General features: G+C 42.0%; 1 protein-coding gene across 1 annotated transcript in view; it reads left to right on the top strand.

The window, feature by feature from the left end:
- Window positions 1-7706, top strand: part of adamtsl5 (ADAMTS like 5) — a 32291-nt gene extending 24585 nt beyond the window's left edge. The window contains exons 8-13 of the mRNA XM_080438975.1: window positions 1269-1355; window positions 4286-4449; window positions 4767-4977; window positions 5832-5984; window positions 6463-6534; window positions 6783-7706. Coding sequence (XP_080295101.1) covers window positions 1269-1355; window positions 4286-4449; window positions 4767-4977; window positions 5832-5984; window positions 6463-6534; window positions 6783-7123 — 1028 coding nt within the window. The 3' untranslated portion in view covers window positions 7124-7706. The remainder of the gene's footprint in view (window positions 1-1268; window positions 1356-4285; window positions 4450-4766; window positions 4978-5831; window positions 5985-6462; window positions 6535-6782) is intronic.
- Window positions 7707-13869: the final 6163 nt, after the last annotated feature.

The following is a 13869-nucleotide window of genomic DNA, read 5'->3' as shown; positions in this document are numbered from 1 at the left end:
GTCAGTAGTAGTCTCTCAAGTCAGCGTGGGCATGCACAGACAGACAGACAGACAGACACACACACACACACACACACACACACACACACACACACACACACACACACACACACACACACACACACACACACACACACACACACACACACACACACACACACACACACACACACACACACACACACACAGTACCTAACACCTCAGGCGTGTGACTTGGCCCAGAATGCAGGTCTGCAACAGTAGCCTCTTGAGATGGCTCACTGTGTAGTCCGAAAGGAGCTGACAGATGGAGTGTTGGCCATAATGGCTCAGATTGAGCGAGAAGAAACAGGCTGATAATGGCTACTTTGTTTGGGTGATCTCAACAGCCTTGGGGAGCTTTCTCTTCAACTGCAGCTGCATTTCCTAAAGGAGAGAAAGCTGATGGATGCTGGCAGCACAACAAGTGCTCCTCACAAGGTCAGAAACGAACAGCCAAGAGCTCACAGTAAACTGGCCGTATACCGCCAAGGCACATCTATAATTCTTATTCTTTTCTCCAAGCAGAAAGAATACTACACCTTAATAAATTGTACCACGCAGATGAACTTTGCACATAGCTTCTCTCAGAAACTGGTGAACTGGAGCAACATCAGATCTCTGCTTTTAGGAGGTCACAATGAACAGAGTCAGTCCCTTGGGTTGCTTTTCACTCCATAACAGCAGGGAAACCATAGAGCTATTGTAAGTCTTTTGTTTTGGCTTGCCAGTGAAATATCGCTGTCCGGTGAATGACTGATTTTGTCTCGCTCATAAATTGTCTCTCTCATCCCGCCCATAAAATGATATGTAAATCATTACTTATATCACCTACTGTATATTTACTTATATATTACGGATTATCTTGATCAGATTTTCAAAGTATTGTAAATTGTAATGATATTACTGTAAAATGCCTGCTGGGTGAATTGTCTTAGCCTGGTAAACCCTCCCTCCGGAAATCTCAAATGGAAATTAGATTTCCGGAGGGAGGGTTTACCAGGCTAGAATTGTCTGCCAGTTACCGATTAGTTAAAATTGATAGCAGATTGTATAGTCTGCCCTTCAGCAAGAAACCATACAGTATGAATGAATCATTGCAGCCAGCAGACCCATCTGGATTGCTCAATCATCTGAAGTCTTCGCAAAAGGCTGTGCTGGGAGATTCCAAGTTGGCATCCACTCATTTCCATTAGCAGTGAGTCAAAAGTGAGAACTGCTGCTCTAAGTTCATGCTTCTATCGCTTCAGGAGGTCGTTTTGGATACAATGAGGTCGCCATGATACCAGCTGGAGCCACTCACATCCGAGTCACTGATAACAGCAGGAACTATCTTGGTAAGGTTCTGCTGGTGAAACACACACACACACACACGCACGCACGTATGCACGCACGCACGCACGCACGCACGCACGCACGCAGGCACACACGCATGCACACACGCATGCACGCACGCACACACACACACACACACACACACACACACACACACACACACACACACACACACACACACACACACACACACACACACACACACACACACACATATATACAGACACAGTCCATCTGGTCTGCTGTACATATATCCTCTTCTTCCGCAAGGTTCTGTTATACTTATGAGATCTACTGTAAGGTTCTGCCTGTGACACACTCATACATTACACATACAGACAGACACAGTCCGTCTGGTCTGCTGTACATGTGTATAATTCCCTTTGGGTTGAGCTGCTTTTACGTCTTTCCAGGGACAGAAGGGCACACATTGGTCTGTTGATACCCATCTAGCATCTGGGCCAACTGGGTGTGTTAGAGCAGTGAATATCAACCCTGGCAAACGTCCCAATTTTGGTCCGCGAGTACTGCTGAGGTGTTCCGCGCCGTTTGAAGAAAGTGTGAACCCAGCCCCTCGAGAACAATAGCGCCGATCGTCCGTCAATTGATACAGCCATCATCCGTTTCACACACAGCCACGGCCGAGTCCATGCATTCAGTGTAGCGAGTAGCGACCATCACCCATAGGAATGCAAATATGTTGTCCTACCTGGTACTGTATAAGGGCACAGGGTAGGCCTACATGCTTTGGCACTCAGTCAGTATTACTAAGTGGGTCGGAACGGGTCGATACGGCGGACCTGAACGTCGTACCTGCTAAGAGGGGCTGTCCTGTCCCAAAAGCCCATGTTATAACCTGCCATGATGAATGTCCAACAATAAAACAATACATAAGTTTTCTTATAAAGTGCTTCTAAATCACTCCAGTGTGTTTGTGTCAACGTTTGTAGTGTTTAATTACTCCTCGACGCCACGGAGAGAATCTCTTGCAACTCAAGCCGCGGTGCCGTGGATATAACCGGAAAACTCGCCCCAAAACACGCTCGCCCCCATTTCTTTTCGCGGACCAGCGGTTCTTGTATTAATGTATTTGTTTTACTGAGGATAAGGTTAGACATAAGTTTACGGTTAGCCATATTGTTAGTTTTACTGAGGTTACGTTTATGAATAAGGTTAGGTTTAGGCATAGTTTAATGAGGTTACGTTTATGAATACCAGATGAATATCACCGGATTTCCCCGGGGGTGACTGTTTTGGGGCGAGAGTTTTTGTGTTCGTCTGTAGTGGGCAACAGCGCATGCGTCCGCAATAACGCTATCAGGATCAGATTATTAGATATTATTATCAGATATTAGAAGTATATTGGGTACCAAATATACTTACCAAAGAAGAACTTGAAGTGACCCAAGTGTATATATTTGTAGGCCAAAGATTTATATATTTGTAATGGTCAAGGTTTCTTTATACTTGCCCAATAATCTCTCTCTCTCTCTGTGTGTGTGTGTGTGTGTGTGTGTGTGTGTGTGTGTGTGTATATATATATATATATATATATATATATATATATATATATATATACATATATATATACATATATATATATATATATATATATATATATATATATATATGTATATATATATATATATATATATATATCGTATATCTAGGTGTGCCCTGGGATATTTTGGCTATGCCAGGTGTGCCTTGGCACCAAAAAGGTTGATATACACTGTGTTAGAGTCAGCAAGGGCAGCTATTCTCATTCACACACGAAAATACTACGGCTGTGTGGTGGAGTACACTGTGGTCTTGAAATGGAACACTCGTAAAGCAGCTTTATCTGACCACTGGGGATAGACAGGTGAAAGCACTTATTCTTGGTCATAATACGATGGAAAAGTTACTCCCCAGTCCCCACAGCCCCCATGTTTCACACTGAGGAGAAGTGTCTTCCCTTATGGTCAGCTGGTATGCTTGTGCTTTGGCCATTTTGACAGTACCCATACCCCACCAGCAGGGCAGGCCCGTCCATTAAACTGTATATGTCTAGTGTCTAGGCCTGGTTAGCATGGTTAAGGGCCCCCCGTGTGGTGTTCTTTTCCCCATGTTGCCCAAATATGCACATTTGAGAGAAACACTCATACAAATCATGATAATGGTGACATTGTGATTCTTGTCAGTTCGCAAGTCACCTGACCTCCCAGTCAGGTGACGTGCGCTAGACTACAGGTTTTCAAGGGCCGCTAGGGGGGCGGTCGTGTGGGCCATTTGGAAAGGAGAATATATGCATATTATATTCACATAAAAAATGTAATTTCAATTCAAATTAATTTCATTCAAGATTATGTTATTGTGTCAGTTAAACCACTTTCAGCCTGGCATCCCTATTTTTTGACATATCATTATTGTCAAAAATGTTCAATTGTTTGAATTTTTTAGTAGCAAAGATAGCAGCTCTACAAGCTCATAACGTGTCACAATGCGATGCGTTCTGAGCCTGTAGATACACTATTTTCAGCTACTTTCTTTTTTTTTGCCATTTTGCAATAGGGGAGGGGGTGCAGCCAGAGAATATGGCTATTTGGGGGTCCTTGGCATGGAAACGTTAACTCACTGACATTAAGTTTGACATTGCAAATTGAGTAGGAGAGTAAGAGCAGAGCATTCTCTAATACCAAAAGGTGGGTTTATTATGTCAGATGTTTCATGTTCAAAGGAAATAAAAAAGCTTGGGGCCCATTTTCAAGACCTCGCCTAGGGCCTCACAGACCCGCACTTTTAACACGTATACCCACACACCGGCTCTGCCCACAGGTTGGCATTTTATCACACCAAATATATGACTGTGTTAGTACCGAATAATAGAACCCCTGATTCTTTCTCTCCTTTATCCTCACCTTCATTCCACCCAACAACTCCCTTTTCTCAGCACTCCAGAATGGTCTTTCCCAGTATGTGATCAATGGCTACTGGAAGATCAGCGTTCCTGGCGAGTACAATGTAGCAGGAACAAAGCTGTTGTACCGGCGATCTGCCGACACCTGGGAGAGCTTTGAGGTCTCCGGACCCACCCAGGAGGATCTGCACGTCATGGTCAGAAACACAGATTTACACCAGAGCATTATATAAATCTAATCTACATCTGAACTTGAGGTTTTGACCCTGAACAGTTGTACTGTAGGTTACCACGCCCCAAAACATTTAACCCTGTAAAAGCTGCTCTGAGTCAGCTAATGCCACCATTTTGGGCTAATAGATTGATAGAAGATCTTCATCACTGTTTGAGTCTTTCCTGATTGGAAGATCAGTCATATTTTCAAAATGATTTAACACTTGAAATAATATAATTATACGTACTTGTAATTGTTAGTAACACTTGAGTATTAACATCATGAAAATGTTCTGTACAGGTGCTAGCAACAGACAGAAACCCAGGGATAGAATATGAGTACTGGTTGCCACCAGATCGTTATGCCCTCTACCATGGTAGGAAGAGTCCCCTGCGCCAGCCTCACCACACTGCCACCTACCTCCCGTGGGCTCCACCCACCACCACTACCACTTCAACCACCACAGCCACCACCACACGGCCTCCCCCCGTCACCACACGACCAAACTGGGGTGAGATCTGTTCCTGGGTTCATTTGCTCATCCTCCTGTTTTATCTGTCTGACGAAGAAAGTACACCATAAGAGATGGAGGCATAACTGCCCTTTAAAAAGGACATTATGGCAATAAAGCAAAGATTAACGATTTAACGAGTGGATTTTATTGGCTGTACAGGCACAGACTTTGACTGCCTAATCTAAGGCAATAAATGTATTCCAGTACATTTAACATACTGTACATCTGTGTTTTATTTGCTCTAACTAAAGTCTAAAAGCCCGCTAGAAATCTTATACCCTAATGGACCAAAGTGTTTTGAAACAACCAACATTTCCAACCTGAGGGTGGCACTAGAGGAAAGGCATTATGGGGTCACAAAAATCATTAGTGATCACTGATCATTCTCTCGGGAGCATGAAGGTGCACAGCAAATTCCATGACAATAAAGCCAGTAGTTTTCAAGAGATCTTGCATGAGGCTAAAGTGTTGGACTGACCTAAAGTCAATCTTTGTATGCTTATTGCAAAATACATAGTCTGTATTAGTGTAAAGGTCATGGATGGGGCATATGTGTATACACCTTGGCTGACCTATAATTTGATTTGTACCTGTCTGGCGCCGACAGCTGCGGAATGCAGTTGTCAAAGCTGTTTATCTCTAATGATAAGACTAGAACACACAGAAAGTGATAGTACTTCTGTTCTTTTTCATATAATACAAATCCAATGTTTAAACTTGTGTGTGCACGTGGTGTATGCATGTCTGTGTTTGTGTAGCTGTCTGTCTGTATGTATGTTTGTTCAGTGAAAATTCCAATGTGCCGCCATCGTGAAGAATAGTGACGATAATGATGTCTTATTCCTTGCTAGTTCCTGGTGTCTGGCCTGTGTGGCCTCCTCATCAACCTTCTCATCACAACCCCCACCAACATCCCTATCGACCCCGCCCCCACCAGCCAGTCCTTCCCCGCTTGGAGAGGGAGGACAGCCACAGAAACCGGCTGCCCCAGCATTCACCTGGAAGTATGTTCCGTGACGACCTAGTAATAAACTGCCGCACATTTTCTGTATTGTAAGCTGAAACCGTCGCCTTGGGCGTGGCGTTCCTGATGTGGGTGTGTGTGTCACAATATTCCGCTGACAATGTGCAAGTTTGACTTATGACAATCCTTTCAAAACCAGCAAGCAAATATTTACGTTCCTCTTCCCCTTTATTTGGGGAATTATGTAATCTTGTTAGGGTGCACAGAGTAATAATACAATAGAGAAATGAAATGAAATAAAAGCCATCTGTCATCCATTTTTAGTCCGTTAGCGGCAGCAGTTACCGGTACCGCTGTTGTGTGTCAAACTTCCAAATTGCCTTAAGGCCAACATCTCTCAGATGTCAGTGATATTATACTATTACTCTTATTAAGGTCTCTACATAGCACAATCAATGTTCAATCAACCAATCAGTCAATCACTCAGTGGGCTTACTGTTGTACTGTCACTCTTGCAGGTCATTGTGGGAAATGTCGGCGGGTTCGAGGTCGAGGGGAGCGTCAGCGACAGTATTGCATGAAGGACTTTGGTGAGTCTGAACATGTGTATCATCATACAGAGTCTGTATAATGAGGAGTTTTTTCCATGCCCAATTTAAGCCAAATTCATACTTAGGTTTTAATTGACAGCTTTAAGGACAGGAGGTGCTGTTGTGAAGCCCTTTGAGCTTTTTGAGACTATAACAGTGATTAAGGGCTGTACAAATAAACAAGAGTTGAGTTGAGTTAAGTTGAGTGGAGTCAATATTTTAACCGAATGTCTCTTTTATAATTTTAGTGTTCCGGGCCAAAGTGGTAGGGAAGTGGTACAGAGGTGAGGAGACCCGCTATGACGTCCAGATCATCTATACATATCGTAACCGCTTCCGTCTGGAGCACCGGGAGTTCCTGTGGGTGCCCAACGTGTGTGACTGCCCCCATCTGGAACAGGGGCACCAATATGTGTTCATGGTGCGCCGTCATATTAACCATGAGCACACCCTAAACCGCATACTGCTGGAAGAAGACAGCTACGTTGTACCGTACAAACCCAGAGAGGACGCCCTGCTACAACCTCTGCAAGCACTCTGTAGTAACAGGGGACCCAAAAAGCCAGCAGAACTGAGGAGATACCGATGAAGGTCGACGGTACAGAAAATCTAATCAAACCTGTTGCTTCGCTCTCTTCTTAACCTTCATTTGGACCATCAAAGGACTCATTCTCACTGAGACGAGAGTTGATCAAAATGACTTAAGAATTACAAAGTGGCATCGCTGGAGAAATGAAATATGTTGGCTGGGTTGAAAAGATGGCGTTCATGAGAACTTAACTGATTCAGAACTCGCTGCTTTATCAAACAAGACAAAAAAAAGACTTTGAATTTATTTAAAAGCTAACCAGCCAGGTATAGCACTTTAATATAAGTGGACATTATGCCCACCTTTACACCGATACCAAAGATAAATTGTGTTTTTTTTTTTTTTTTTTATTATTAATTTGATTTGTGTGCCTTATTAACTTACTCACTCTTTGTTTTCATATGCAAGATATAGCAAAAACATATCATTTCATAATGTATTTAAATATAAAATATAAGCTTAAATCATAACATATTACTTGTGTTTCACATGTTAAATGTATTTCCATTACCTACAGTATATTGGATATCTATGTTTTTCACTTGTGGTATTAATTTTTATAATAAATCAGGTCTACTTCTTATGAGAAACTGATACAAAATGATGTAACATACAGTATTTAACAAATGTTTGGCACAGTTGCTTCAGATATTTTTCATATACATATTTTTAAACAATGTTGTAGTCTGCTACATAATTATCTATTATGCCGAATACATTTCTTTTGTAAAAGAAAACTACTAACTACAAACAATTAACTAGAAAAGTATGCTCCTCGGAGCACAGGTCTTCGCCAGGCCGGGTTGCCTACCCAGGGCCCGCAAATTTTGGAGGGCAGTCATAATGATAACTGCACATACGGTATATAAAATATAAAACAAATAAAGTAAATAAATGTAAACGTTTATTTACATAGAAAAGAGGAAGAATTCAACTTCTTTTGTTTACCTATTTAACCAATCATCATCATCATCATCACCACTGTTATAGAATATTCCTAAGTATGTTTTGGTTGAAATGGAAGGTCCATCCCGGGCTCCATCTGAGTTAGTGTCGAAGTCCCCTTGAGCAATACACTAACTGCTCCCAATGATCAGGTTGGTGCCTTGCATGGTTTCCCAGGGAATCACCATAGGAAGCTCCATAGATGACAGGGAAGCTAGATGACAGGGAAGCTCCATAGATGACAGGGAAGCATCATAGATGACAGGGCAGCACCATAGGAAGCACCATAGCAGGCAGGGAAGCACCATAGGAAGCACCATAGATGATAGATGCAAACTTTGGAAGCCAATCTTAGCCAATCAGAATGGAATATGAAAAATCGGACAGATCCATCTTGATCACATGACTATATGAAAAATGTGGGGTAGAGGTGGCCTCCAGGGAGTGTGCGTGTACAGTTTCATGCCGATCCAACGGTGCCGGATCCAACGGTGCCGGATATTAGCTGCTCACAGACAGACGGACGAACACACAGGCGGATGGCCGAAAACAGGCTGTGTCGAGCCAGGATGGTAAAGCCAGGCTTCACGTATTCCTATAAAAGACCATGAAAGTCGATAGCAGAATCCTTGAACTTGACCAATCATGGAGCCCAAAACCAGAGCGGCGTTCTTCGGGGTACTTGGGGAAAAATCTCGGGGGAAACAAGTTAACAACAACACTACACACACTGACTACAAAACTGAAAAACTTTAATAAAAACAATATGCAAGTATAATCAATCAATCAATTCTTCAGCGGTGGTCTCTTCATGTTGTAGTTTAGTAATGAATGGCTCGAGCTGCTCTCAGAGCCCCTTTTATGCCAGGTGAGTACAGGTGATGGCCCAGACCCCCACCCCTGGCACTTCTGGTACCCCATGAAGACAAAGGCATACATTTGCATCACTATATAGGAGAGGGTCGCTCTGCTGAATGGATACGGTGGTGATTAGCTGCCTGCCCATGTGAATGGACGAGGAGGCGGGCTAATGGTCCGACGGCCACTATTCTGTTTGGATTTTTTTCACTGCCTGTTTTTCAGTCAGTCTTTTATTTCATTTTCTAGGGGAGGCGAGATCTTAGTTCCTGCCTCTACGGTGGGTACACCACTGATAGCGTCACAATGATTTTTCACCTTTGGCTATTAAAAAATAGCAGATGATCTGCTTTTTTTGAAAAATCTTGAAAATGTGTGCATATCTTTGAAATATATATACATTTTTAAAGCGAACATTTTGAACTCAAATCTTTGCTTCTGGGGGTCCCTGGCACAAAACATTTTCAGATGGGGGTCTGCGGCCAAATGTATATCAATTTAGGGGTCCTTGGCATGAAAAAAGTTGAAAACCACTGTTCTAAATGGCAGTGGTTCACAAACTTTTTAGCTCAAGCGTCTTGAGGCTTGGGTCCCGGCTCCCGGGGAGACATCAAATTTCTCTTTTGGGTCTTGAGTCCCAAGACTCAAGACCCAAAAGAGAAATTTGATGTCTCCCCGGAATCATACGAAGAAGTAAAATGTATAATAAGCAAGAAAGGAAACACGGCCGCAATAAATGGATCCAGGGAGAAAGCATGGCAAAGTATTGCCGACAAATTAAATGCACAAGTCGTCCAAAAATATATACAATTTATATACAAGTCCATAAATATATAATTCAATTAGGCTTAAACATGAGGAGTGTATAGTGAATATTGGAATTATCGCCTACTAATCTACGATGCGATAGCAAAAAAATCTCCATGAATTCAAGGCTTCATGGAGTGTGTAATTGATAGAAAATAAGTATTTTTTGGGTGAACTATTCCTTGAAGTGTCTTGTTCAGGGACACTTTAGACACAATGCTGAGGCCTGGGATCGAACCTGGGATGTATCTCTTGCCAGGCAGGCTCTTTAACCATTCAGCTATGGCCACCACATCATTGGTAGAGATTCTAAGGCAGTTCTGCTCTGTAAAAGTAAAGGGATTTCAGGGGAAACCAGCAAAATGAGGAATAATATAATAAAAGACTGTCTTGCTAATAAAGCGTCATGTCTCTCATTTTTTACAATGTATTTGATATTACCTTTATATTATTTAATAAATGATGCATTTCATCCTCTATATATTGTCCAGCAACCTTTATGATAAAGGCGAAAAAAAGATAGTAGACCTGTGGGAGCCAGATTGCTCAGATGCCAAGGTTTCTGTGCTGGGATTTGATCCCATGATCTTGTGGTCTGAAGTCAAGAGCTCTTCCGACTGAGCTATGGATAGAGCAGCCGCGTAGTAAGCAGAAGTCAAACTTACAACTCACACCCTCGCCAGGGTCAAAACTTTATATTTGAAATCCGAATGTTTATGTAGATGAATGAACGGGTCAAAAATGGAGAAAGTGCAAACACCAGGTTGAAGTTCATCCATGTCATGACAGATCCAGACTGCACTAGCGATTTGTTTACATTCGACCGCATGGCTCATTTGCATAATACGTTACCATATTGATTTTATCCCACTGTTGAGGGTTAGGGTTATGTTTTATATATTTTGTTTAAGACTTAGGCTACAGTGGGCTGCCTTGCCCCACTGGAATACAGTGACTGATATGAATTAATAATATACTGGACCATACGTAAAATGAAGAATACCTTGTGACGTCAGTGACATTTTATTACAAATGAAAATAAAAATAAGAAACAGTGCAGTAACAATACGTTTTCGTATAGCAGCAATTTTGCATGTACAATATAAATATTAATATATTGTCTGTCGGGCGGAAACCTCATTATGGCCAAAACTGTTACTTTTCAGCATAAACATTCTAAAATAGCAAAAACAGCAGATCGACAAAAAGACTCACGCAACATAACTTGGCAAGACACACCATCTCCGGTTTACTTCCCGTATCTGCATAGTCTCGCGTCTCGCGTAGCTATCTGCGTGAAGTGGGCGGACGCCAATGTGCTTCCGGTCTCCTAAAAAGGCGTCCGCCCACTTCACGCAGATAGCTACGCGAGACGAGAGACTATGCAGATACTGGAAGTAAACCGGAGATGGTGTGTCTTGCCAAATTATGTTGCGTCTCCGCCCAAGTCTCCGCCCAAGTGCAGCTTACTATGAAACCCTGCTCGGCTTGTGTGTGTCTCTGTCCGTGTGTGTCGTCTCTGTGGTGCACTGCCTGTATGCAGCCGCGCCCCCATGTGACTCACGCTCTCATTGGCTCGCGCCCCCATGTGACTCAAAACTCCGTGCATAGGAGAACCATATCCCCCCCATTAACTTCAATACGAGGCGAAGGCAGTCACGTGACCTTCTCTCTACACTCTCCCCATCACGGTGAAATAACACAGATTACAAGTCCGTAAATACACAACATAACAATTAAAAAAAATAATAATAATAGGGCTGCGTTCGCTTCCCGCGTTCGCGCGTCTTACTTGTTTTCAGGACTTTCAAAAAGCGTTAAGCATTGGTTCTCAAAGTGGGGTCCGGGGACCCCCAGGGGTCCTTGGGGGGTCCCAGGGGGTCCCCAGCAACATGTTATTATTAAATATGTCTCTTTTATTGCTACTTTTAACTTTTTAATTGATCCTATGTAAGTAAAGCCTGCTAAAAGTGTCAAACTCCCAAAATCCACCAGAATACTGGAAATTACATCTAGGCCTACTCTGTTTAAAATTTCCTGGGGTGGGGGGGGCCCCAGCGTGGTCAAGAGAACTTTCTTTCGTGAAATTGAGTCATGGATAAACTTATCCAGGGTGCTCTGGCTAAACTAATCTGGCAAGATAATTCAGCTTTCATGAAACCGATTCATCGCTAATCCTGGCTAAATTAAGCCAGGATAGGTGTTAAATCCAGGCTTAAACCCTAATTCTGCTTTCGTGAGATAGGCCCCTGATTCAACATCTAGGCATGCCTCTTTGTGTTCAATATTTATGCCACAAATGCAGTCATGCAACACATAAAAAACGAGACCACGTTTCATAAGAAAAGTTTATTTACAAAAATAACATCATAGCTACTGTAAATGGAACAACACATGTATAAACCATGCTATAGACATAGTTTTTTTTTCAGAGTCAGATTACTGTTCATTAACTAAAGAGAAGTCATCACAGAAATTTGTCTCCATTTCCTCATTGCTCTTCAGAACAGGCCATGTCAAAGACCTCAGTCACACAAACATCTTCTGGGACAGATTTAGAGGGCCTCAGTTTTACTTAGAATTTACAATACACTTTATCACATTGCATTAAATGCAGAGGCATGGTTATTTTATACTGAGGCATGAGACAGAAAACTTCTATCCCTTCTAGAGCACATTTACTTTTATTCTAGACCAAAACTTCTCTTGAGTGCCCCAGTTAATTGTTACAGTAGGCAGTATTTCAGAATGAAAGACAAATGTAAATAGCAAGAGAAACGTTTGTGTAAACATGAACATGTGAGAGTCAACTTTCACAGGGACATAAATAGTGGATACACATGACTGATGCACTGTGAATATAACAGTAACTCAGAATACAAGGCTTTCTTGTCATATTTATGAATGTTACATTTTTTACAAAACACACATTTAGCTGCCTGTCTGGGCTCATGTCAATTCTTGAATGAATTTTAACTGTGAAAATATTTCTCTGACTAATTTGTTCATAGAGCCCCACTTTCATTTATCTCAAAATAAAAATTCACCCTAAAACTATTTTGTTGTTCCTATGATCTTGGGCAATTCAGTCTTTATTTGTGAACATAAAGCAGTCACTCTTTGGCTTTGTGTAAGGAAAAAGTAAGCCAATCCCTGAGTTGCTCCATTGATGATGGATGGGAGACCAACAGGGCGAAGTTACTGGGCTATCTGAACATTTTCTGCTTTGTAGTTAGCATTACAATCAAATAAAGTGCATTTGGATGGAAAATCCCATACATAAGTCAATAATGTCAGCAGCCCATTCATGGTCAGTGGAGGAGCTCTTCCTGAGAATATGTCTTAATTACATTACAGATAAGCATGTTGAACTGAGATGCCAGTTATGTGTAAAAGGATGCACCTTGACCACAGTTGTCTGGTTTATACATTTTGGAAAAACATATAAATGTCGCAAATAGTGATTGCCTGTTTAAGATAATAGGAATAACAGTGATTTCTGTTTAGGGCAGTGTTTCTCAACCTTTTTTATCATGTCAGTATCATGTCAATATCATGTCAGTGGCATGGTCAGTATCATGGTCAGTATGATGTCAATATCATGTCCGTATCATGGTCAGTATCATGTCAGTATCATGTCAGTGTCATGGTCAGTACCATGTCAGTGTCATGGTCAGTATCATGTCAGTTTCATGGTCAGTATCATGGTCAGTATCATGTCAGTTTCATGGTCAGTATCATGGTCCAACCCCCCCCCCCCCCCACCCCGTCCGAGCACCTCAGTGCCCCTCTTTAAAAAACGTTGCTTCCAGCACCCCCTGACCTTCTCTGTACGCCCCGTGTGGGGCTGTACCACCCCTGTTGAGAAACACTAGTTTAAGGTGAATTATTGCTTTAATGCAAAAATATACTTTGGTAGAGGTTTGGGTTGTGTAGATACAGTATCTTGCCATAATGGCGTAACTCCAAATATTGGTGAAACATTTGTGACTATCTTCAATAGTTACTCCGCTGCTAATCCAAAATATTCTCACAATTGCACGGTGAAACAGAGGAACCATTGAAGATATCTCACCAATATTCAGAGTCAAAGTAATCCAAACCTGAACCAAAGTGTAATTTTGATTTAAGTTCTT

The sequence above is a fragment of the Gymnoscopelus braueri genome (assembly GCF_963280865.1).
Source record: "Gymnoscopelus braueri genome assembly, chromosome: 1".
In the NCBI taxonomy this organism is placed as follows: Eukaryota; Metazoa; Chordata; class Actinopteri; order Myctophiformes; family Myctophidae; genus Gymnoscopelus; species Gymnoscopelus braueri.
The sequence above is the reverse complement of the archived record's forward strand: the minus strand, read 5'-3'. Positions and strand labels throughout refer to the sequence as shown.